Source organism: Salvia splendens, chromosome 19 (assembly GCF_004379255.2).
Source record: "Salvia splendens isolate huo1 chromosome 19, SspV2, whole genome shotgun sequence".
NCBI classification, from domain to species: Eukaryota; Viridiplantae; Streptophyta; class Magnoliopsida; order Lamiales; family Lamiaceae; genus Salvia; species Salvia splendens.
Genome location: NC_056050.1, coordinates 18,992,216 through 19,017,344, shown reverse-complemented (window position 1 = coordinate 19,017,344; position 25,129 = coordinate 18,992,216). Strand labels below are relative to the sequence as shown.

The window sequence follows — 25,129 nt, the reverse complement described above, 5'->3', positions numbered from 1 at the left end:
CCCCTCCTTTTCTTTTTATGGATATAATCTCTTTATCCAAATAATTTTCCCACCTAATCCTCTATAAATATAATGTGGGATCCATTAATCTAGCTTCAATATTTTCAAGAAAATTTTTCCTTTAGCCTCATATTAAGTTTGCATGGAAGGCGGAAACTTCCCCTACTACTTTACCTCGTCGCCAGCATTCCCGTTGAGTGGTTCGTCTACGAATGTTCTAGAACAATCTATGCAAAACCCTAATTTTGCATCTACTTCTGATCAGATGGATTTGGCTAGCCTTTTGTCATCCGGGTCGATCGAACAGAACCCCAGCTCGTCGGCTTCAAGGGAAGTAGATCAAAGCGGGATCAGAAGCAAATCGAAATTTTGGAAGAAAAAGAAGAGCATTCCGCAGAGAGTGGCGTTTCATACAAGAAGTGAAGAAGACATTCTTGATGATGGCTTCAAATGGAGAAAATATGGGCAGAAATCTGTCAAGAATAGCGTTCATCCAAGGTATATTTTGTTATTTATTTATTTATTTATTTTAATCTACTTATAATAATTTGGTTATTTTTGTTGCGTTAGTCAAAAAACTGGTTATCAACTAAAGGAAGGTGAACGGCAATAAATTGAAAAACATTCCTAATTGTAAAAATTATATGCATGGAAAGTAGATGAAACAATAAAACGAAACTAAGATATATACTTATTTAATTCAACTTAAACATGACTATAAATATGAACTCAAAATAGATTAAATTATGCATTTGATTATTTGATGGTTGATAATTTGTATCCGTATATGATGGGGGAAGGAGCTACTACCGGTGCACGCATCATACGTGCAACGTGAAGAAACAGATACAGAGGCTTTCGAAAGACAATAGCGTGGTGGTGACAACGTACGAAGGAATTCACAACCATCCCTGCGAAAAGCTAATGGAAACGTTGAGCCCTCTGCTCAAACAGCTTCAGTTCCTCTCAACATTCTGAATAACACACAACTGTATAGAAATCAATGACATACTGCACCTGACTTTATGTATCTATCTTACTTCCTTTCAACTTCAGAATATATTCACTTCTGTTTACTTACAAAAATATTCACTTGCATTATCTCAAATTGTTAGATTATGGCCTGTTTAAACTTTGTATTGGTGACAAGAAAAATGATTTGTTTTTTTTATAATCTTTTTATGGTTTACAAATCTCAAGCATCAATTTGTTAAAGAATGGATATTGCGAAGAAGATGGGAAATTGAACTTGCATATATGAGAAATCTTGAGGAATTACAGAGCTCGATCGATTACAGAGAGAGAGATAGATTGTGTGTGTGTAAAACTGAAATTACAATCACTAACTAACTATTAAAACTAATCTGAGGCTAAACGGCTATTTTATCTAACGACCCAGATTAAAAAGCCCAAATTAATGAACCTCATCTAACTGCTGCTGAAGCTCGAGTGAGCTTCTCTTCTTCACTTTAACATCCAGCTGATTCATCACAACTACAATCTCCACCTTGATGTCTCAGCTGGCAACTATTGCATTCTGCCCAAGTTCACAAGTTTCATGCACAACTCAAGCTTGTCCTTTGGCAATGGCTTCATTCTTGGGTCTTTGATCAACAGACAACTTATAATGTTGGCCCATAGGTGTGGAGACTTCTTTCATATTTTCCATGTGAAACCTTTTTATGACTCTTGATACATATCCCTCCTGAGTCAGCCAAATTCTTTTCTTGCTCCTATCTCTGTGAATTGTCATTCCCAGAATCTGTTTAGCTGGACCTAAATCTTTCATGTCAAAAGCAACCTTGAGATCCTTCTTCACCTTCTGAACCTCAATACTGCAAGAGCCAGCCAAAAGCATATCGTCTACATACAATAGCAAATAAGCAACAACAGCTCCACCTTGACTCTTAATGTATACACATTCATCATATTTTGATTTCAGAAAACCAGACCTAAGCATGTGCTCATCGAACTTCATATGCCACTGCCTACTAGCTTGTTTCAAGCCATATATACTCTTCTTTAGTAGACATACCTTGCCTTTATTCTCTGCCTCAACAAAGCCCTCCGGCTGTGCCATATAGATGGTTTCCTTCAAATCACCATGGAGAAAAGCTGTTTTCACGTCTAATTGTTCCAACAACCAATCTCTCCTTGCAACAATAGCAAGCAGAATCCTGATGGATGTGTGTTTGACAACCGGGGAGAAAACCTCATCAAAATCCACCCCATGTTCCTGTGTGAAGCCCCTTGCCACAAGTCGAGCTTTGAATCTGACTTTCCCACTCTCAGCAGCCTCTATCTTCTTCTTGAAGATCCATTTACAACTCACAACCCTCCTGCCATCCGGCCTCTCCACTAACACCCAAGTTCCATTCTTCAACAGTGAATTGATCTCCTCTATCATAGCTTGCTGCCACTTTTCCCATTCCTCACTTTGCATTGCCTCATTGTAGGAACAAGGTTCTGAGTATTCTACCTCTTCAGCTACCATCAATGCATAAAATAGAAATTCTGCATCAGAATATCTTGCAGGTGGCTTGATGTTGGTTCTCCTTGTTCTATCCCTTGCAAGCTTGTAGTTTTGTAGATCAGCTGGAACTTGTTGCTGTGGACCTTGCTCCATTACTGGAGTATCATCTTTATCAGAATGTTCCTGCTGAGAGTTCCCAGGCTGCTGCACAATACTCCCTGGCTCCACCTCAATCTCAATAGTGTCACCATTCTCAATCATCTTTTCTGCCTTCTTGAATGGAAATTCCTTCTCCCAGAATATCACATCCCTGTTGATTATGATCCTTCCATTGTTAGGCTCTGTACACCAAAGTCTGTATCCTTTGAATCCTGGTTGGTAGCCCAGCATGACACACCTCACTGCCCGAGCTTCCAATTTACCCTGCCTTATATGTGCAAATGCCTTGCACCCAAAAGCCCTCAAGTCAGAATAACTCCCATGCCTTCCAAACCACCTAAAATCAGGGGTATCACCACCAATGCTTGAAGCAGGACATTTATTCAGCAACTTGACTGCTGTGGAAGCAGCCTCAGCCCAAAACCTCTTCTGCATCCCAGCAGCCAGCAACATACACCTCACCCTCTCCAAAATTGTTCTGTTAGCACGCTCAGCCACCCCATTTTGCTGAGGGTTCATGGGTACCGTACGATGTCTCTTGATGCCCTTGAGCTTACAAAACTCATCAAACTCTTGTGATAGGTACTCAAGACCGTTATCTGTCCTTAAGCACTTCAAACACATTCCCTTCTCAGCCTCCACTTCTATGCACCATTCTTTGAATCTCTGGAATGCTTCTGACTTTTCCTTCAACACATACAACCAAATTCTCCTTGAAAAGTCATCAATGATACTCATATAGTATCTCCCACCTCCAACAGATTTTTCTTGGGCAGGGCCCCAAAGATCACTGTGCGCATAATCTAGAGGTTTTGTAGAAGAGTGAACACCTTTTGGGTATGGGAGCTTCTTGGATTTACCAAGTATACAATCTTCACATCTGAGATCTTCTGACTCATCTGAGCATTGCAGCAATCCTTTCTTCACTAGTTCTTTCACACATCCTGCTGCTGGATGACCCAGCCTGCTATGCCACAGATCCAAGCTACTGACCCCAACAACATGGAGTTCACCCGGCTTACTTCTCTGCACAGTGGCATTCATATAGTAGAGACTCCCTTTTCTAGTTGCCCGCATGAGCACCTTACCTGCCCTGCAAACTTCCATCACTCCACCAACCGAGGCAAAACTGCATCCCTTCTTCTCCAGGGAGCCAAGTGAAATCAGGTTCCTCTTTACATCTGGGATATATCTTACCCCACTCAAAGTAACCATACTTCCATTTTCAACCTTTAATCTCACAGTACCTATGCCTCTGATGTAGCATACCTGATCATTGCCAAGTATTACAGAACCAGAAGTCTCCACAATACTATCAAACCATCTCAGATCTGGACTCATGTGAAAGCTACACCCTGAGTCCATAATCCAGGATCCACAATCCTTTCTCTCCATCACATTCAGGGCCTCAGAAACCTCTTCATCTTCCACACTCTCTGCTGTATTTACAGCCTTCCCTCCACCATTTCCGTGCTTTCGCTTCCAAGCATAACAGTCCCTTTTCAAGTGACCGGGCTTCTTGCACCAATGACAAGAACGAGTCTCTGTTTGATCACTGGTGGAGGCTTTGGAAAAATCTTGGGCCTTCTTAAACGGTTTCTTGCCCTTGAATTTCTTCACATTCAAGCTTTCTGCACTTGCATCACTAGGCTTGACTTCACCTTTCTGTAACTCCTTCGCCCTTAAAGCTGACTGCACTTCCAATAGGGTAATGGATCCCTCACGGCCATACAGAATCGCATCGCGGAGCTGGTCATATGAGCGAGGAAGCGCATTCAACAGCAAGATCGCTTTATCTTCGTCACCGATTGACACATCGATGTTTTCAAGGTCGTCTACCGCCTTATTGAAGTCCTCTAACTGCTCCAATATCCCTTTTCCTTCCAAGAGCTTGTAGGAGTAGAGGCGTTGTTTCATGAACAACCTATTCGCTAGAGACTTCGTGAGATAGAGCTCCTCCAATCTTTTCAGAATGCCTGCAGCACTCTTCTCCTTCGCGACCTCACGCAGCACTTTATCAGCGAGGCAAAGCACAATAGCACTATGCGCCTTTGCCTCGACTTCAGCTCGTTTCTGAATAGCCTTCTCATCAAGAACCCCTTTCTCTTTGGAATCTTTCGCCTCAACTTCCAGCGCTGATGCCAAACCTTGTTGAATCAACATGGCTTTCATCTTCATTCTCCAAAGCCCAAAGTCATTATTTCCTGTGAATTTCTCCGCCTCAAATCTGGAGGCCATCTTCACCGCAAATCTAATTCCAGATCGCAAACCCCACAAAACTTCTTTGAGGAATCTACTTCGATTCCCACAGACGGCGCCAATTGTTAAAGAATGGATATTGCGAAGAAGATGGGAAATTGAACTTGCATATATGAGAAATCTTGAGGAATTACAGAGCTCGATCGATTACAGAGAGAGAGATAGATTGTGTGTGTGTAAAACTGAAATTACAATCACTAACTAACTATTAAAACTAATCTGAGGCTAAACGGCTATTTTATCTAACGACCCAGATTAAAAAGCCCAAATTAATGAACCTCATCTAACGGCTGCTGAAGCTCGAGTGAGCTTCTCTTCTTCACTTTTACATCCAGCTGATTCATCACAACTACACAATTGAACCAATCTTGTTCTGAAACAACCAAAAATTGGTTACAAATTTGATAGTTTCTTTGTTGTTCCCATCTATAAGTAAAACAATTTCTGAGCATACAAAAAATAAATCAAAGTTGGGGCTGCAAATTAATATTCGGTGAAAATTTCAAACCGGCTGCAGCTACATTAGCATGTAATTCGTCAGGAATCGAGAAAGGCTCTCCAAAACTAGAAACTTCTTCACAGTCGAGTAAATCAAAATCCTCAATATTATAGTCCCCTATATACGGAGATGATGCATACAGGCCTGTATCTCCTTTGCAAGCAGAGAATGTAGGGCTATGTATGTCACCTCCCATGAGCTGGCTCAAATCCTCCGAGGAAGAAAACCTGCTAGCGTTATTTATCAAAACTACATCAAGTTGATTCCTCAACTTCTGAACCCGGGAATGCACAAGCTCGATTTTCCTGAGCATATGATGTAGAAGATTATCATCTTCATCATGAATTGAATGATCATCGTTAAGGCCAAACTCATCACGATTGCCTGTATGCTCATCTGCATATAGGAACCAAGAGCAACAACTAAGAAAACACACAAGATATTATTAGCTCGTTTGGGACTCGATCAACGCTGAATTACCATTATTCTCCCATGTAGGAACTCCATCCAGATCAGGTTTCTTATTTTCTGCAGTAAGACCAACGGTTGAATGGTTTAGTTGTAGTGAAAAATTAGAATAACATAGCAGAAGAAAGAAGATCGAACCTCGATCAGAGAAAATGATATGATTTGACATGTATGATGCAATATCACTTGTATTCTCCACTCTTCTTCTTTTCCTCCTCTTCTATGACTTTGAATTGAAATTGGCAGAGAGTTCGATCCCAACTGTTCCACAGTTGTTTTATCTTGCGCCATATGTTTCCCGCTGTCCTGTCTGGCATATTTCGATGCTTGTGACTCTAATTGCTTTATCCTCAGCTCTGTCCATTTGCATCGCCACATTAGAGGATGTATGAAGTTTCTCCAGTGAGCAGTCAATTTTTTCTTCCTGAGAAAATAAGTTTGTTGAAGAGATAAGGTCACTTAAAAACTGCTCAAAAACTTGTTCTTGCAATGCACGCAAGTCAAAATATAAACGTGATCACCACAGTCACCGTAGCAGGAAACTAACCATACTAAGATAATAACATGATTCACATTATAAAGTGCATAACAAGCACAGTACAACAGCTTTTCGACTAATGCAGCAAACATCATTTACTACATAATTGAGACTGTAATATGCTTAGTTAGACATAGGCATTTACCAGAACACAAATAAAACGAGCTAAATCTGTTCAACTGCCACTGTTACTTTTGATTCTCTAACAGAAGACGAAGATAAATGAGTGTGATTACAATAAAAGGTCGTACTGAATGATATCTAAAGGCAATCTGAAATGTCAGCACATAATACCATTGATAGCATGAAGGGAAATGTGCAAGTGAGCAAACCAAACCTTATTGGGAAGATGCTGCCAAATCCATCAAATGTAGGATCCAAACCATTGTCAGGAATGAAGTGTGATTCGACTTCAGCATCACTTAAACTAGAAGCATTTTCATTTCCAGATATTGTATCAGCAAATGAGCTTGAATTTTCAGTGGCATCAGGGTCCTCTTTTGCCTCCACCTTGAGGTCCCTGCTTCCTGAAACATTGTCTGCAGCCTTCAAAGATTCATAACCTTCAACCAACATGTTGTGTAGTTAACAAGACGCCCCTATACTTGTGCAGTTCAGGCCATTCTCATCAAACTCTTTAACTGGTCTCTGAACTTTTTGAACATTATCACAAAATCAGCTCCTTCAAAGTTCATCTCCATGGATTGTTTAAACTGGAACTACGTGGCTTTACTACCCAGCTTGTTCTGTTGTCTCGTCCTCTATAATCGCACCGAAAATCATGAAAACGATAGTTCTGTCACAATATGAATTTGTTTTATACGTGCAGAAGTTGTAGAGCATCTCAGCTCTCAATGGAGAATCAGGCTCAACCTAGAAGTCTAAGAACAAATAAAGGAAATACAATGTGACCTATAATTCTACTTACCTTATTACCTATACTAATCACACAATACCTATAACCATGAATACAGCACACATCAAACCAAAATAAAAAGATTTTAGCAAATTGAAAGGTTAATCACAAATTCAAACAATTCACAATCCCATCTAATTATAAACATCTGAATCACTAAAACCAAACCATAGACTCAGCTAATTATCAAGTTTCAGCTCAGCAAAACTACACAAATTATACAGAAAAAACAAGCAAACTCAAAAGACACCCAAATTATCATCCAAAAACCTTCCTAGTTCCCACTTCAAGAAACACAATCACAATATTAATTAAACCAGTTAACCAAGAAAAAAATGAGTTCTTGCTAATCATAAGAAAACAGTAAACAAAACTTTAAAAAAGGTTACTAAAGTGACAAAAGAGACCAATACTTAAATACAAGCTGAAGAAGTAGCACAATGACACAACCAACAACTATAGAAGATACATCCAGATTCCCACCCAAAATCCGCTTCAAGAATCATAATTGAACAAGAAAAAAAAGAAAACACTGTTGCTCAGTCACAAGGAAACAATAAAAACTAAAAAAGAAGTTACAGTGATAAAAGAAGAGCAACAGGTAGAAGAAGAGCATAAATATAATCATGCATGAAAAGAGGGAAGAGATGCAAATGTACCACAGCAAAGAACGGAGGTTGGCGGCGAATGTTTTTGAGTGTGCAGACTAACAACTTTTCGTTTTTGTGATTTCATAGTGTGAGTTTATATAGTTTTTTGTTTATTATTAATTTTTTTATTTTATGATATGATTGTGAGGCTGTGACCTAAGTATAGTTGCAGCTTAATGCATTTCCGCTTTTTCTATTCCGGCATAGAGTCGCTCTTGCGCTTTTACCCTAGTTAATTGTTGTCTCTTCTTTTTTTAATTTTTTCCTTAAAAGAACCAATTACACAAAGGAATTTAGTGAGTGGTGATGACGTAGAATGATAAATTTAAATAGTAAAATTATGGCCTCCCCAAATTGGACTTTTTCTAGCTTTACCAAAATTTAAGACCTAGATAGATATATTTTTTAAAAATTAGAGGCCCAAACTACAGTTAATAATTTGAGATATTTTTCGATGTAGGCATTGGCAAAGACAATTGCAGCATTAATAATAGGATTTGTATAAGATAGCTAAGTAATGATAGTAAATAAATTAGAGAATTGGTGATAAAAAAATAGAGTAGATACAATGATTGTTGGCAGAAGCGAAATGCCATAATCGAAAGAATCGACGATGTCAAGAAACGAAATGGGAAATAAGAATCGATGTAGTAAAACAATCATAAAAAACGAAACAAAAATAAAAATGTCTCAATGACGTCTCAAACTCATAACCTAGTACACCAGGCTTGCTCAAATACCAACTTTCTCACATTTATTGTTTATAGTTGCAACAAAATACTCTCTTCATCCCCTAAAAATAGAAACTTTTAAAATGACACGAGTTCTAATGCAAAATTAGTAAATAAGAGAGAGATAGAAAAAAAAACGTGTTGGTGAAAAATGGATCACACTTCATTAGAGAGAAATAAATTTCTTAAAATAGAAAGTTTCTATTTTTAGGACACGGACAAAAAAGAAAGAGTTTTATTTTTAAGGGATGTAGGGAGTATATAATACTCCATTTGTCCCACTAACCGGAACATTTCTTATTCGGCACATGTTGTATGCAGTGTTATTTTGTGAATTAAGTAAAGAAAAAATAAAGTAAGAGAGAGAAAAAAAAGTGGAGAAATATTTATATAATTTTAATTTTAAATCAATTTATATTGTCGGTTAGAATTAAACATCTTGACCGTATTGTGGTTATACGATGTTTGGGATTTTACGATTTGTGGTCCTAAACATATGTGTATTTTACAATTTTAGTCAAGAACATTAACATTTGAATATTTGAATCCTGAACAAATGAAAATGGTCCTAATTTGATCCTTTATTGACGGCACCGTCGAAATTTGACAGTTAACGTCAATTAACTCAGTATTGACTAGATTTATATTGTTTTGAGTATTTTATAAATATTGTATTCTACCTTTTTGGTCCTAAACATATTGTCTTTATTCATCCACCATCACTATCCCTTGAAAATGGCCCCATTCTACGGATATCCGACGGTGGTGGCGGGAGTTGTAGTGAACACTACCGAGCATTATGACAAGTAGTACTACCATTTCGACATGATATGGCTCGATTTAATCCTCATCGAGGCTCTCCACTTCTATCCCTCAAATGCTCCCAATTTCACTTACTCAACACCATTGTCATCTACATCAAGAGCTCCTCACCCTCTATCTCGAACAATTTTACCCTCTAGCATCAACATCATATTCTCCTTCACCCTCTCCGCCATGCCCGTCACCTCCGATCTCGCCCTCACAGCTACCACCTCCTATGCCGACTTCTCCCCCTAGTCTCCAACATCCTCCAACTCGCCACGGAACTCCATCAATTCATCCCACATATGCCGCCACCACATCAGATTCAGCTTCTGCTCCGCAACAACGACAACTAAAGACGACCGTCGCCGTTGTAATTTCCTCCCCCGCCAAGATTGAGCTGCATGCGAGAGCCGTATAGAATAAAGGCGGTGAGGGTCTGAAATTGCAAAGCTGCTCATGGTGAGTGGTCGCCGAGAGCAATGGGAAAATAAAATCAAAGAATTTTCTTTTCTAGAGAGATCTCCATTGTTTGATGAGTTTCAGCCTTGCCCCATTTGAAGAAAATGAAACCCAAAAATCAAATGTCGACAAGGAAAGATCGAATCTTTATGAGCAAAGAAATTTGAAATTGAGAAGAAGCAGTTGTTCATACCCTAATCAGCGAGAATTCTCGTCTTCTTCCACAAATTGGAGCTATGGGTATTATAAGAGGATATTCGATGATATTTTCATGTCTGATTCAAGCCGGAGCACAAATTTGGTGGAGCTTCACCTCCACCGCTGGCACTGTTAATTATGGAGCCTAAAATATCTCCTACCATGTTTAGGATTTGTTTCCTTGAAGTATATTTCCTTGTGATAGATTTATTCCTTAAAAGATATTTCCTTATGGAATATGTTTCCTAGTTTGACTAGAATTAGGGCTCTCTAGTTACTTATAAATAGAGGTGCTCCCTCATTGTTAAATCATCCTGAAATTATATAGTGAAATCCCTGGCTTGGCATCGCCCCCAGACGTAGATACACATTGTATCGAACTGGGTAAACAACTTCTTGTGTTCATTCTCTTTCATATTCGTGATTGCTGTGTTTATTTCCCAACAACTGGTATCAGAGCCAGGTTTTAAGAGGCAGAAATCACGATGGGGATCGACGAGAAAATTGCTGTAGAGAAGTTCGATGGATCTGATTTCGGATTTTGGAAGATGCAGATTGAGAATTACCTGTACGGTAAAGATCTCTGGAAGCCTTTAAAAACCAAACCCGAAAAGATGGAACATGAGGAGTGGGAGCTGCTGGACAGAAAAGCGATGAGCGCGATTAGGCTATCGTTGTCCAAGGATGTGGCTTATCACACGACTGCAGCAAAGTCGACAAAGGAGATGATAAAGATCTTGGAGGACATGTATCAGAAACCATCAACGGCAAACAAGGTACATCTGATTAGACGATTGTTTAATTTTAGAATGCAAGAGGGAAAGCTGGTGCAACAACATCTCAACGAGTTCAACATGATTACTTCGCAACTGAACTCGGTTAATATATGTTGATGATATGTTGATCGCAGGAGGTGATCAAAAGGAGATGGATAAGTTGAAAAGGCAATTGTCTGAACGATTCTCCATGAAAGATCTTGGAGAGGCTAATCAAATTTTGGGCATGAGAATCGAGCGTGACAATGCGGCAGGAAAATTGTATCTTTCGCAAGCTGCTTACATTGGTAAGGTTTTAGAAAGATTCAACATGGATAATTCGAAGCCAGTAAGTGTGCCTTTGGGCAGTCACTTTAAGCTGTCGAAGAAGGAGTCGCCGAGTACAAAAGAAGAACGTGCTGAAATGAAGAAAATTCCTTATGCTTCAGCAATTGGCAGTATTATGTATGCAATGGTGTGTACGAGGCCTGATATTGCACAAGCAGTGGGAGTAGTGAGCCGGTTCATGGGTGATCCGGGCAAACAACATTGGGAAGCAGTTAAATGGATCATTCGATACTTGAGAGGTACTACAGAAAGCGTCTTATGTTTCAATGGCAAGAATGTCGAGCTGGTAGGTTATGTGGATGCAGACTTGGCGTCCAATGATCTTGATGGGAGAAGAAGCACAACCGGGTATGTATTTACTTATGGTGGTACTGCTATTTCATGGACTTCTAAGTTGCAGAAGACTGTTGCTTTGTCTACTACGGAGGCTGAATATGTAGCTGCGACAGAGGCAAGCAAGGAGATGGTGTGGTTGCAGAGTTTCTTAGATGAACTTGGGAAGGAGAACAAGAGTAGCATACTCTACAGTGATAGTCAGAGTGCTATTTTCTTGGCGAAGAATCCAGCGTTTCATTCTAGGACAAAGCATGTGGAGTTGAAATATCATTACATCCGACACCTAGTGGAGATGAAAATCCTGCAACTTGTGAAGATACTTGGAAGTGATAATCCTGCAGACATGTTTACTAAGGTGGTGACCTTAGAGAAATTGAAGCTATGCATAGCTTCAATTGGCCTTGGAACTTGAAGAGAAGGTTAGGCGATGCTAAGCGGATGAAGGGATGAGATCACGAGGAAATGGTTGTTTAGGAGTTGTTAGTCTCCAAGTGGGAGATTGTTAATTATGGAGCCTAAAATATCTCCTACCATGTTTAGGATTTGTTTCCTTGAAGTATATTTCCTTGTGATAGATTTATTCCTTAAAAGATATTTCCTTATGGAATATGTTTCCTAGTTTGACTAGAATTAGGGCTCTCTAGTTACTTATAAATAGAGGTGCTCCCTCATTGTTAAATCATCCTGAAATTATATAGTGAAATCCCTGGCTTGGCATCGCCCCCAGACGTAGATACACATTGTATCGAACTGGGTAAACAACTTCTTGTGTTCATTCTCTTTCATATTCGTGATTGCCTGTGTTTATTTCCCAACAGGCACCGGAGCTTGGAGCAAGTTGATTTTCTTATTTCATAGTCGGAGATTAAGATTGTTCTTGAAGTTGCTAATTAATGTGAACTAATTCACTCAAAATGGATTAATTGGCGTTGACTACAGTACCATCCAAAATGGATCAAATCCAGACCGTTTTCCTTGGTTGACCACAAATAATATATATATATATATATATATGAGAGCGTTATTCTCCTGTTCATCCCTTAGATCCTTTATTCTTCTTAATATGGGCCGTTAGATCTCATTCATCAACGGTCCAGATGATCTGCATTATTCCACTATAATGGTGCATTATTAGTCGGTGTGCATTATTCAATTGAAAATCTGCATTATTACACTATAATTGTGCATTATTAGTCGGTGTGCATTATTCAACTAAAAATCTGCATTATTAAATGACACGTGGCACCAATCTAACCGTCGGATGACAAAATCGTGGGGCTGAGACTAAAAAGAGCAAAGAACAAAAGATACAAAAAGGAAATGAATACATCCCTATATATATATATATATATATATATATATATATATATATAGGGATGTATTCATTTCCTTTTTGTATCTTTTCTCCTATTTCCTTCTTAATCTCATTCCCACGATTTTGTCATCCGGCGTTTAGATTGGTGCCACGTGTCATTTAATAATGCAGATTTTCAGTTAAATAATGCACACCGACTAATAATGCACCATTATAGTGTAATAATGCAGATTTTCAGTTGAATAATGCACACCGACTAATAATGCACCATTATAGTGTAATAATGCAGATCATCTAGACCATTGATGAATGAGATCTAACGGCCCATATTAAGAAGAATAAAGGATCTAAGGGATGAATAGGAGAATAACGCTCCCCTATATATATATATATATATATATATATATATATATATATATATATATATATAGAGTTGTGATCAATGTCGAACCAATTTTAAAGACCGAACTAGAGACCAAATCTTGGCCATTAGGTCTAGTTTTTTTGATGAGATGTGTTGCTGTGTAAATTTTTCGGTCTTCATTACAAGCCCATTTTACTTCATTGTATAGGTTTATTACTTCATTCCGTACGTAATACCTTGAAACTACAACATGTTTTTACTTTATTCCAGTAGGTTTTGAAATGATTCAACATATGTTTCATTTGAATTCATTGATCTTAGTTTTTACTTTATTTACATTAAAAAATGCAATTTATTCAAGTGCGCTTATTACTTCATTCAGAAACGTTATTACTTCGTTGGATAAGGTTTTTACTTCATTCCAGTAGGACTTCAAATGCTTCTACACGTACTTCATTCCAATAATTTATTACATCATTCCATGTGTTTATTAAACCATATCAGCGTTGTGGCGGTGGTGATAGATATTGTAGAGAGAAAGAACGGCACGCGACGGTGAAACCGCATTTACGTACTGGAATGAAGTAATAATCCTACTGGAATGAAGTAAAATTCTACTGGAATGAAGTAAAAACCTACTGGAATGAAGTTAAATCTTCGTAACATGTTAGTATAACTTATTTACCTTCGGATGAATTAAAATAGGCTCGTGATGAAGGTGAAAATAATTGATAAATTTGTGCCTCTCATCCATAAAAAACTAGATCTAAAAACCCTAATTTGGTATGGTTCGGTGGTTCGATCTTTAAGAGTGGATTTGTGAATAATGAGACTCTCTCTCTCTCTCTCTATATATATATATATATATATATCGAGTTGTGATCATATGATAACCCCCAATTTGTGTGATAACCCTATAACCAAATCTGGACCACACATATTTTCTAATCTTGTGGCTGAGATTCAAACTTAGATTTACTTCATAAAAAAAGGCGCAGGGGGTAAATATGTCATTTCTCTCATTTAATTTCTGAATTTCGCTCCATTCTTTCATTCTCTCTCAATTCGATTCTCTCATCTTTCTCAGCGATTTTGTTTCCATATTCCTCTTCTCATCGATTTTGTTCCCAGATTTGATGGTGTTGAGGGAAGAATTCTGGTTGATGAAGCTTCTGAAGCGGCAGACGACGCCGGATCTGGAAGAAAATCGCATCGTCTCTTCCCGGAAGAAGGCCGGCCGAGAAATGTTGACTCTCCTCGCCACCGTCGTTAGACAAAGCTAGATAGTCTTAATTTCGTTCCAAAAATAATTGTACCATGAAAAATGAGAAAGAGGGTGCATGTACAATTTGATTGGTACACCTCAAAACTCTATATATATCTTTCTATTGTAATATCAGCTGAAACTAAACTCAGCATCAACTCAGTTATATAATTAATTTGATGATGATTTTATTCAAATGGGTGAGATCTTCTTTATTTGTTCAGTAAAAAAATTTTGAAAGAGGTTTTAGTGTCTTTTTTATCTGTAATCTTGCCTAGTAGTTAAACCTAAAAAATCAATTTTTGTATATTTGATGAGCTATCCAATCACTAAAATGATAGTTTTGCCGGATAGAATGATACTCTGAGTTGATAAAATGATACTTTTACTTTTATCCCCTGAAACTATCATTTTATCCCCTGAAACCATCATTTTATCAAGTGCAACTATCATTTTACCTTCTGAAACTATCATTTTATCCCCTAAAACTATCATTTTATCCCCTGAAACCATCATTTTATCAAGTGCAACTATCATGTTACCTTCTGAAACTATCATTTTATCCCCTGAAACTATCATTTTATCCTCTGAAACCATCATTTTATCAAGTGCAACTATCATTTTACCTTCTGAAACTATCATTTTATCCCCTGAAACCTTCATTTTATCAAGTGCAACTATCATTTTACCTTCTGAAACTATCATTTTATCCCCCGAAACTATCATTTTATCTCCTGAAACTATCATTTTATCCCCTGAAATGATAGTTGAATTGCATGGATGAATAAGTATCCAATTTCAGAGGTTGATGACTGTGCAATGGCCCTCTTTCTCAACTCAACAACCAATTCAACACCACACCCACTAGCCCAACTCACACAACACTAATACTCCATGTTTTGGTAATCGTTTAAGATTTCCAACTACTATATGTTTTATTACTGCATATTGTGGGATGGGATTCAAGCTTCTTCATAATTACAGTTGTTTCTTCGATAATTTTTTTATTTTCGTGCATTATATTTTCTTGAAATCACATCTTATTTAGAGTAATGTTTTTTTATATAGCGTTGTTGTAAAATTGTTTTTTTTCCTTTGGTCTATATAATACAACAATTCGGATGGGAAATTAAATTAATTACTAGTATATGGCATTATGACAAAATGAATATAGTTTTCATTTATATTTATTATCTATTTTTATTGATTAGGATGATCGATTGATTTGTAGGTATGTACATAATTGGCGACCCGGCCGGGTGGAATTATTGAACTGAGTATTCACCCGGCCGGGTGAAACTCTCTGGAGTCTTCATGAACAAAACTGGCGACCCGGCCGGGTGGAATTATTCAACATAAATTCCACCCGGTCGGGTAGCACTCCCGGCAGTCGCGCGCGGCTTTCGTAGATCGGCCATATCTCTCTCATTCGAACTCCGATTGGGGCGTGTGAGGTACCCACGCAAAGCTCTTTCGATGATGAAGACAATGGTAGTCTCAAAATAGGATTTGGACCCCATATTGATAGGAAGATTAACGTTTGAAGCAGACCCCAGCCTCGTCTTGGCTCATTTTGACCATTTTTTACCTATTTTAACTTCAAACACTAGATAAACTCATAAAAGCACCTTTATAGTGAAATATGGACATAAACTCTAAGATAATGCAATGAAAGCACACAAAAGATCATGTTTAATGTCCAATAAAACAGTTAAAATCCGAGTTTATCATAGAATGATACTCTGAGTTGATAAAATGATAGTTTTGCCGGATAGAATGATACTCTGAGTTAGATTTATAGTTGTTTCACTGATTTTAAGTGATTATGAAAACATAAATTTCTGTGGTTAGATTTATAGTTGTTTCACTGATGTTAACTGATTATGAAAATCGTATGGCCTTTGTATTATGTTTACATGGTTAGATTTATAGTTGTTTTGCAAATAAGAGTGAAGTGAAATCATGATAAGAGTGATGTGTTTTGTGAACAAGAGTGAAGTGTTTTCTGAACAAGAGTGATGTGTTTTGTGAACAAGAGTGAAGTGTTTTCCGAACAAGAGTGATGTATTTTGTGAACAAGAGTGAAGTAAAATCAGAATAAGAGTGAAGTGTTTTCTGAACAAGAGTGATGTGTTTTGTGAACAAGAGTGAAGTAAAATCAGAATAAGAGTGATGTGTTTTGTGAACAAGAGTGAAGTAAAATCAGAATAAGAGTGATGTGTTTTGTGAACAAGAGTGAAGTGTTTTCTGAACAAGAGTGATATGTTTTGTGAACAAGAGTGAAGTAAAATCAGAATAAGAGTGAGGTGTTTTTTGAACAAGAGTGATGTGTTTTGTGAACAAGAGTGAAGTAAAATCAGAACAAGAGTGAAGTGTTTTCTGAACAAGAGTGATGTGTCTTTGATTTTTTGCTATATTGATTTTTTTTCTCATATCCATGAAGCTGCTGCAGCTGAAATAAGGTCTAAGATGCGTGATTGAAACACGATTGCAAAGGACACAGCAGAGGACACGACAAAATACGATTTGTAATTGAAACTATCATTTTATCATTTCAAACTATCATTTTATCCACTGAAACTATCATTTGAAACTATCATTTTATCATTTTATGCAAAAGTATCATTTTATCATTTGAAACTATCATTTTATCCACTGAAATTATCATTTTATCCCCTGAAACTATCATTTTATCCTCTGAAACAATCATTTTATTAAGTGCAACTATCATTTTACCTTCTAAAACATTCATTTCATCCCCTGAAACTATCATTTTATCAAGTGCAACTATCACTTTACCTTCTGAAACTATCATTTTATATGATAATATTAGCTTTCAATAAAACTTTCAATTTGTTGCGATTTTATTAACAAGCTAAAATCTCCAAATCAAAAATTGAAGATCAATATTATTCCTTTCATTTCTTAAAAGCACTGCTATTTTCATTCGTCGAAAACGTTTTCCACAACTCATTACCTCTAATTAATAATGTGGACAATAGTCACAATACAACAAGCAAAGTTTAATACTCTCCAAATTTTGGGATTTTAGATAAAAATATTTATATATATTAATCATATCAAAATTATCCATATGCACTGTATATTATTCCGCAGTATTCTATACAACGCGGCATTGCTTCCCCCACCCTACACCACCTCCTTCCCAAAAAAAACAATAATATTTCTCACACACAAACCCACACACAAGTATATATTCACATCACACAGTGAGAGTGAGTAAAGGCAAACCAGCTTATGCTATATTTACAGAACAACGGTGCGTCGTGATCTCGATTCATTCACAAATCCAAGCAGATTACTCACTCGTATACGCATACACTCTCTATCTCTACACATACATTAATATACGGTGGCGACATGGCGGCTGAAGAGGCGGAGGCGGCAGTGGCGCTGATGGACTCGGACGGGGATGGGTTGTTGGGTTTGGAGGATTTTGTGAAGATAGTGGAGGGAGCGGGAGAGGAAGAGAGGCAGAGCGATTTGATAGGTCAAATTTTGATATATTCGAAATGACAATTTTGCCCTTATATAACCGAAATATGATAGTTTTATTTGATAAAATGATAGTTTTGTTAGATTAAATCTAGACCACATATTTTAAAAATGTGTGGTGGAGATTTAGTTATAGGGTTATCACACAAATTGGGGTTATCATTATAATGCACCCATATATATATATATATATATATATATATATAGGGATGTATTCATTTCCTTTTCCTATATTTCCTCCTTTTTCCTTCTTAATATCAGCCATTAGATTAGAGAAATGGATGGTCCAGATCAACATTGGGTAATTAATCCCGTGTTGCATTATTTGTCCTATTTTGTGCATTATGAGGGTACAATAGTAATCTAATAATGGCTGGAAACCGCTACGAATAATGCACCACATGGTCACGAGTAATGTATATAATTGCTTATATAATGCACAATATGTGAACTGCAATGCATACGAACAAGATGTGCTGTGTTATGATGTTTGACACACGTTTCTTGTTTCCCCTAAGGGTTTAATAAGCTTAGGGGCTAGGGTATAGTACGTAGACATGTATGTAATCTTCACATGGTAACGAGTAATGCATATAATTGACTATATAATGCACAATTTGTGAACTGCAATGCATACGAACAAGATGTGCTGTGTTATTATGTTTGACACACGTTTCTTGTTTCCCCTAAGGGTTTAATAAGCTTAGGGGCTAGGGTATAGTACGTACGCATTAATAACAAATTATAAAACGATACGAATAATTCACCAAATTGTCACGAGTAATGGATGTTATTAACTATATAATGCACAATATGTGAACTGCAATGCATACGAATAAGATGTACCATGTTATGATGTTTGACACACGTTTCTTGTTTCCTCTAAGGGTTTAATAAGCTTAGGGGCTAGGGTATAGTACGTAGACATTACTAAATGCACGTATGTAATCTTCAATCCGTTGATTAACCCATATACACAATACCTCTAATAATGCATAATATACTGAGATAATGACAATTAACAGCTACATAATGCACTACCTAAACCAAATATTGCACATACGTATATTCCAATAACAACAATTTGTTAGTAATGTCTACGTACTATACCCTAGCCCCTAAGCTTATTAAACCCTTAGGGGAAACAAGAAACGTGTGTCAAACATCATAACACAGCACATCTTGTTCGTATGCATTGCAGTTCACAAATTGTGCATTATATAGTCAATTATATCCATTACTCGTTACCATGTGAAGATTACATACGTGTCTACGTACTATACCCTAGCCCCTAAGCTTATTAAACCCTTAGGGGAAACAAGAAACGTGTGTCCAAACATCATAACATGGTACATCTTATTCGTATGCATTGCAGTTCACATATTGTGCATTATATAGTCAATTATATGCATTACTCGTGACCATGTGGTGCATTATTCGCAGATACCAAAATGTGGCAGTTACTTTTCCGTCAAATGTCAATAATAACCCTGTAATGCATACAACCACCTTCTATAATGCAACACGGAACCAGTTTTATAGAACCAATCTGATCTGTTGATGCCTTAGATCTAACGCGTAATATTAAGAAGGAAAAAAGATCTAAGATGTGAAAAGGAGAATAACGCTCCCCTATATATATATATATATATATATATATACATTTAAATCCAGAAATGCAGCTCAAATCTTGGCCCTAGGATTAGATGATCTAATGGTCAATAATTAACCAAAAACACGGAAGGTCATAATTAAGTAATTTTAGGTCATATTATAATATTTGGATTTAATGTCATGTTAAGATCATTTTAGGTCATGCTTTGTTAGCATGACCTAAAAATTAACTAAATATGACCTAAAAGTGCCCTACGTATTATATTGTATTGTTCTGCGTTTCTATATTTAAATCTAGTTTTGCATAGATCAAAACCATATATATATATATAAATGTATATATATATATATATAAATGTAGCATTAAAATTTACTGTGATTATAAATTCTGGTATAGTGATGTATAAAATATAACCTATTCCTCACCGGAAAATCTCTTCTCATTTTGGTTAATTAAGTAGCTGAAACCTTCAAAATCAACGCTCATATCTTCCGACATAACACACGTACACCTACAATAATTAATGGGATCATTGTTAAGGGGTTTTCCCTCAACGGTTGTCGTCGAAACTGTTCGACGTAATATTGCTTCTCCGACGCCCAATCTTAGGGTCGACGGATACCAGATTCGACTGTGCGCGGGACTCTTCCCGTCGGGCAGCTTGAGATCTAGGTTTTGGTAGACACAATCAGCGAGGTGTTGGGCAAGTAATATCTTTATTCATAGAGAGAGTATGAACAAATAGCCTTATTTATAGACTAAGGACCATATGGTTGATTCGACCTAATCCTATACATCGGGAAAGAATCAACAAAGAAAATCCGACGGAGCTTATAATTACGCTCGACTCATGCTGAAAATAAATAATAAAATAATAATAGTTCCAAAGACAAAATAAACTATAACTAACGTAAATTAACTAATTATTAAATAGACTATTTGGGAACATAATCACCCAATTTGTTCGGCGGCTTCGCATTCTTTTTGGGCTTTGACTTCGCAATGGATTCTTGTTCCCTTGGCTGATCTTCTCCTCCAGCTATCCTCCGTGACTCCGTCGGCTGTGAAGGCTCCTTCAATTGTGGGGTCGTATCAGCTCCCCCCGATAGCGACATCCTTGTCCTCAAGGAGCACATTCGGGAACCTGCGTTTGATCACATCCAAAGGCTCCCACGTTGGTGACTCCGACCCGTCGGACCACCGAATGAGCACATGGTCGCAGGCCTGACCTCCCAACCAAAGGACGCGTTTCTCCAACACCTTAACCGGGTAAACCACTGGTCTATCCCCAAAAAATTCAGTGGGCAACTCGCCGCCCACACCCTCGCTATCGCCGGGCGCAAACGGTCGCAACAGGCTCACATGAAACACGTTATGTATCCGACTCCCTTCCGGCAGCTTCAACCGATACGCCACTTCAAAAGGGCTATAGTAACGTCGCGCCTTTGCAGACAAAGGCCGAGCTACCGAGTGTTGTCTGTAAGGCTACAATTTCAATAACACCATATCGCCGATTGCGTACTCCACATGGTGGTGATGTTTATTGGCTGAGTCCCTCATTCGTTGCTGCGCTCGCTCCAGGTTGCGGCGAAGCTCAACAAGCAGCTTGCTTCGTTGCGTGATTAATTCAGCCACGGACGGGGGAGTAGTGGCCGAGGGAGCTTGGAGGGTCTCGGCCATACAATGCCTTAAACGGGGAAACGCCTAGCCCCGCGTGGTGAAAACAGTTGAGGGCTAGCTCCGCCCACGGAAGGAAATTGGTCCACTTTGAAGGACGATCAGCCGTAAAAGCTCGCAGATACTGCTCGAGACCCCTATTTCTTACTTCCGTCTGGCCATCTGACTGCGGATGGTAAGTAGTCGAGAAATTCAGTTTCGTTCCACTAAGCCTCATAATCTCTCCCCAAACCTTATTCAAGAACACCGAATCACGATCAGAGACTAAGGTCTTGGGAAACCCATGATGCCGAACCACAGTATTGACGAATAATTGTGCTACCCTCAGAGCGTTAAATTTGGTGGGTAGGGGCGCAAAATGCGCATATTTAGATAATCTATCCACAACCACCATAATAACCGTGTACCCTCGCGATGGCGAAAGTCCCGTGATGAAGTCCATGGACACATCCTCCCAAACCTGCGACGGAATAGGTAATTGATGGCTGCAACAACCTTGCAGGCTTCTGTGTGGAATATTTCGTAGTCTGACAGACGACACAAGCCTCCACAAATCTCTTCACTTCCTTCTTCACGTTAGGCCAATAAAAATCCACACAAACTCGCCGCAGAGTCCTCTCAAATCCTGGATGTCCCGCTGATGGCGAACTGTGGTACTCGGTAAGAATCGGCGTTCTCGCCGACGAGCGCGACCCCACAAAGATCCTGCGTCGGTGATAAAAAAGTCCATTCGCCCAAGTCAGATGAGGCGGCGCATTTCCCCCCCCCCCCCCCTGATTTTCTGTGTGATTTCCCTCATTTCAGGGGAAGATGATGTTTCGTTGCGCAAAAGATCGAGCAGCTTAGGAACCGGCTGAACCGCAGCCACCAGCAAGGCGCTGCCGCGGGGCATCGATCTTCGGACTGCCATCAGCGGTCGCGGTGCTGTCGCCTGATACCAGTGAAGACTCCCCCCGACGCGACAAGGCATCAAACACTTTGTTCGAGCTGCCCTTCTTGTACTCAATTGCGAATTTGTAACCCATTAGCTTCCTCACATATAACTGTTGATCAGGGGTCTGGACTACTTGTTGGAGCAATTCCTTCAAACTTTTTCGATCACTCCTGATGATGAACTCGCGGCCCAATAGGTATTGCCGCAACTTTTGTACTGCCTCCACTATCGCGTAGAGCTCTTTGTGGTAGGTTGACGCCGCTTGACGTCGGGGACCTAGCTTCTTGCTAAAATAAGCAATTGGGTGATTGTTCTGCAAAAGCAATGCCCCAATTCCTAGATCATAAGCATCTGTCTCTATGCAAAAGGGTCGGTCGAAATCCGGAAGGCGGAGGACCGGAGCAGTCGTCATCGCTGCCTTCAGGTTCTGGAAACTCGCCCCAGCGTCGTCGGACCAATCAAAAGCGTCCTTTTTAAGCAACTCCGTCAACGGGGCAGCAATCACTGCATATCCTGCAATAAACCGACGATAGTAACCTGTCAAGCCAAGGAATCTGCGTAGCTGTTTCACGGTCTTCGGTTGCGGCCAAGCCGTCATCGCCTCGATTTTGGCTGGGTCGGCTTTTAGTAACCCCTCACTGATCAAGTGGCCCAAGTACTCCACAGTAGTGCTGCAGAAGGAGCATTTAGAAAGCTTAACAAAGAAATTGTTATTCTGCAGCACAGTCAGGACAGCCGATAATGTTCTTCAGGTGATTCTGTAGACGGGCTGTACACCAATATGTCATCGAAGAAAACAATAACGAATTTCTGCAGTATCGAATGGAAAATTGCGTTCATAGATGCCTGAAATGTGGACGGAGCGTTCGTCAATCCGAACGACATGACCAGGAATTCAAAATGACCGTTGTGAGTGTGAAAGGTCGTCTTAAATATGTCCTTGTCGTGCATCCGAATTTGATGGTATCCCTAGCGCAAATCTAATTTAGTGAATATCCTCGCTTTGCCCAACTCGTCAAATAGCTCGTCTAGCGTTAGGATGGGGAAATGGTCGGGCACCGTAGCGTTGTTCAACGCTCGATAATCAATGCAAAATCGGAAGGTTCCATCTTTCTTGCGGATTAGGAGAACCGACGAAGAAAATGGACTGTTGCTCCTCTAAATAATACTCTGCTCCAACATCTCCTTGACCTGCCGCTCTATCTCGTTTTTCAAAAAATACGGATAGCGGTAGGGTCTCACATTAACGGGATTCGTCATTGGCAATAGGTGGACGCGATGATCGAACGGTCTCACTGGGGGAAGGCTTTCCGGCAAACTGAAGACCCGGCAAAACTGCTCCAACACGGCTGCCACTCCAGGTTGTAGGTTCACCGGAAAATCCTCACCCGTGATGGCGGTTGGGGCGGTATCCTCCGGCTCCAACAGCAAAACTTCATAAAATTCAAAAGCTGTTTGAGAGGACGCCAATGCAAACATGGAGTGCAGATTAAGGCGTCTGGGTTGGGGCAGAATACCCTTCAAGATAAACGGCAGAATATGTAAGTCTATCACGAAGACTGTCCCTTGTACCTCCATCTTCGTTTGCTTCGAAACATGAGTGCAGAGTAATGCCTCGCCATTCCCGACGACCACTCGAAAGGGCCGAATTGGCGATAAAGGCAGGTGCAGCACCTCCGTAATCCTAGGATGAAAGAAATCTCTGTCACTGCCGGTATCAATCAAAATGCAGACTTCCCTATCTTGAATCAAGCCTGTCACCTTCAGAGGTCGAGAGCGCTGACCTCCTTTCATGGCCTGGATGTGGGAGATATATGCTGCTACATTCTCCTCCGTCGCAAACTCGTCGTCCGTTGCCACGCCTTCAGCTTCCTCCTCAGCATAGCACAATAAACGTTGTTTGCATACATGACCCATTACCCATTTATCAGGGCAGTAATAACACAGACCCAACCGTGCCCGTTCTTCCTTTTCTGCCTGCGAAACCCGGACCATCGGTGGCCTCACCTGAACAGCCGCCCGTCCTGAACCTCCCTAGGTTTGAACCACCGCTCCTGATGGCTGGGATGACTGCTGCGCAGGAGAACCTCCCGTCGGACCCCTACCGTCTCTGTTCTGCCAGGGGCGACGAGCAGCCGACGACGGCTGTGGCTGGAGTATGCGATCTGTTTGAGTATCTCACAGCTCCAGTGCAAGAGCCATAACAGCCGCTAAGGACGACGGTCTTTGCAATTGTAGCCTCTCCTGCATATCGGGTTTAAGGCCCGCGACAAATAATGTAAACAGATCTGATTCCGGAACTCCTTAACACGATTCAGATATTTTTCGAACGTATCATGATACTCCAGCACTGTTCCTGTCTGCATCAATTTTGCTATCAAACCATAGAAATTCCTGAAACTTTGACGATCAAAACGGTGACGTACATCATCCAGGAATTCCTGCCACGTCACGAATTCGTTATTCGAACAATAGCTGAAAACCCAATCCGCCGCCGATTGATCGAACAACATGACCGCATAGTGCAATCGTTGGGCATCGGGCATCATCAGATGATTGAAGTAATATTGGACCCTCGAAATCCAAGTTGTTGCATAGGTCCCATGAAAGCGAGGGGGGTGCATTTTAACTCGCTCTGGCTTGTCGTAGCCCGGGGCCTGGAACCGCTGGGGTGGGTCCCACCAAGATACCGGGCGATCCACAGGCGAAACATATCCGTTGGATTGGTCCCACCCGAATCCCGCGCGGCTCCTGTTATCTCTATGGCCACGATTATCGATCCCACTCTTGCGGTTGCCAGATGGGAAATTCCGAGAACGGGGCCCTCTATCCCCCGAATAACGTCGGC

At 39.6% G+C, this 25,129-nt stretch overlaps 1 protein-coding gene and 1 pseudogene across 1 annotated transcript; one reads left to right on the top strand and one right to left on the bottom strand.

Annotated features, from left to right (window-relative positions):
- LOC121778737 (probable WRKY transcription factor 43) lies at window positions 1–1,086 on the top strand. The gene is made up of 2 exons (XM_042176143.1): window positions 1–498; window positions 801–1,086. The coding sequence occupies exons 1-2, from the start codon at window positions 143–145 to the stop codon at window positions 976–978; spliced, it is 534 nt and encodes a 177-aa protein (XP_042032077.1). The 5' UTR covers window positions 1–142; the 3' UTR covers window positions 979–1,086.
- A 3,952-nt stretch (window positions 1,087–5,038) lies between these two features.
- On the bottom strand, window positions 5,039–8,008 carry LOC121778854 (annotated as a pseudogene).
- Window positions 8,009–25,129: the final 17,121 nt, after the last annotated feature.